Source organism: Propithecus coquereli, unplaced genomic scaffold, assembly GCF_000956105.1.
Source record: "Propithecus coquereli isolate 6110/MARCELLA unplaced genomic scaffold, Pcoq_1.0 Scaffold32, whole genome shotgun sequence".
Lineage (NCBI taxonomy): Eukaryota > Metazoa > Chordata > Mammalia > Primates > Indriidae > Propithecus > Propithecus coquereli.
The window spans coordinates 8,356,467-8,358,090 of record NW_012148841.1 but is presented as its reverse complement, the minus strand read 5'-3'; the positions used below and the strand labels follow the sequence as shown (position 1 = coordinate 8,358,090).

At 36.3% G+C, this 1,624-nt stretch overlaps 1 protein-coding gene across 1 annotated transcript in view; it reads left to right on the top strand.

Moving 5' to 3' along the window:
* The window catches only part of SLC26A3 (solute carrier family 26 (anion exchanger), member 3), a 37,250-nt gene extending 36,162 nt beyond the window's left edge, over positions 1-1,088 (top strand). The window contains exon 20 of the mRNA XM_012650310.1: positions 705-1,088. Within this exon, the coding sequence (XP_012505764.1) occupies positions 705-728 (24 nt within the window). The 3' untranslated portion in view covers positions 729-1,088. The remainder of the gene's footprint in view (positions 1-704) is intronic.
* Positions 1,089-1,624: the final 536 nt, after the last annotated feature.

Sequence of the window (1,624 nt, the reverse complement as noted above, 5' to 3'; positions counted from 1 at the left end):
AAGGTCAGATGAAAAGGTCATTTCGAAAAGTTACATAGACTTGAGGTGAGAAGACAGCCTTGAGCACCATGATTCTGTTTCCCAGCACTGAATTCCAGAGAAACCCAAATCTGCCACCTTGCCTGAGTACCTTATAAGGAAAGCCCCATAACAGCAACCCTCTCCACAGTGGTTGGATTCAGAATTGTCACCAAGTATTATTAAAGGATAAAGCACAGGAACAGCATGGTGTCTTATGAATAGCATGAACAAACTTAATGTCTGATCCAAGCTTTAGAACCAATTATCTAACAGAATGCAGTCAGCACAATACTGTACCTTGGCTTCCACATATGCAATAAAAAGAAACATTTAACACCAGCTCCTTGCTTTGCTTAAAGGACGATAAATCAGCAGTTGTGGATAGGCCACTAGTGGTGATTGGGGTAAAAGCTGAATGTGTCAGGCCAGCAAACATAGCCCTTTGGAACAAATGTGAAGTAATATATCACTACAACACATTCTGCTATTACATTATTTTGATTAAGTGAAATTAAGCCTTTGACAGACACACTATTACAACAGTAGCGATGGAAGGTATTTGATCATTAAAATTCACAACAAAAAATGTGTTGATGACTCTGGTAAATTCTAGCTCCTAAAATGATTATTGAAAGCAACAGAACTTAATAAATCTTGTAAAACGAGAACTTTCTGTCTTCCAGGTACCAATGGAAACAAGATTCTAATCAGAGGGATATAATTCAGAGGGATCCTCATCTCTCACATAAAGAACAACTTTATACTCGAAAAGTTATCGATAAGTTCATACATTGTATGAAGAATATTTTTATTTGACAGAATTATGTTTCAAACTTTGGAACGAGATTGTTCTAGCATTGTATATTTTTCACATCTGGTATGAAATTATGTAAATATTCTTAATTTTATATCTTGTAGACTTATCAAAGGAAGAAAATTATTTTGTTTATATGTATAGGTAGCATTGACAGATTTCCATCCAAGTCACTGCCTTCATGCACATGTTTTACAGTGTACTGACACCACTGTTTTGAATCTCTTAATTTATACAGGTCATACTAATATATCTCGTTTTTTTCAGTTGTACAGTGGATGTGTCTTGTTTTGTTAAATTTGTTAACTTTCTGAAACATACTTGCTGTGGGTCCCCTCCTTTCTAGTGGTCTGGCTGGAAACCTGCTACATGAGAATCTTGTAATAAAACCTCCGTAACAGGGCTTCTTTGCCCAGATTTTACGATTACCAATCCAGCTTTTTAAAGCACCCAACTCCCTATCCAGATTTAAACACAATCCTTCTTATGTAATACCCATAACTATACAGATTTTGTATGAAAACTGCATAAGCTAATGGGAGCTATACAACAACAAGGCAAAGGTGAAAAGTAAAGAGAAACCATGACGGGTAGCCAATTCTTCTTGGTCTCACTGGGAGGAAAGAACACAGATGGTAGGAAAAATTATGACTCTTCTTTTTTCACTGCTGGTGCTTGTAACTCACGGGGCAAAATAAGAGTTCTAGAGTTCAATTTAGCTGGAGAAGAGATTCAGCGCCCTGCTTTTCTTTTTCACTAACATTGTTCTTGGTGAAAATTGTATTTATT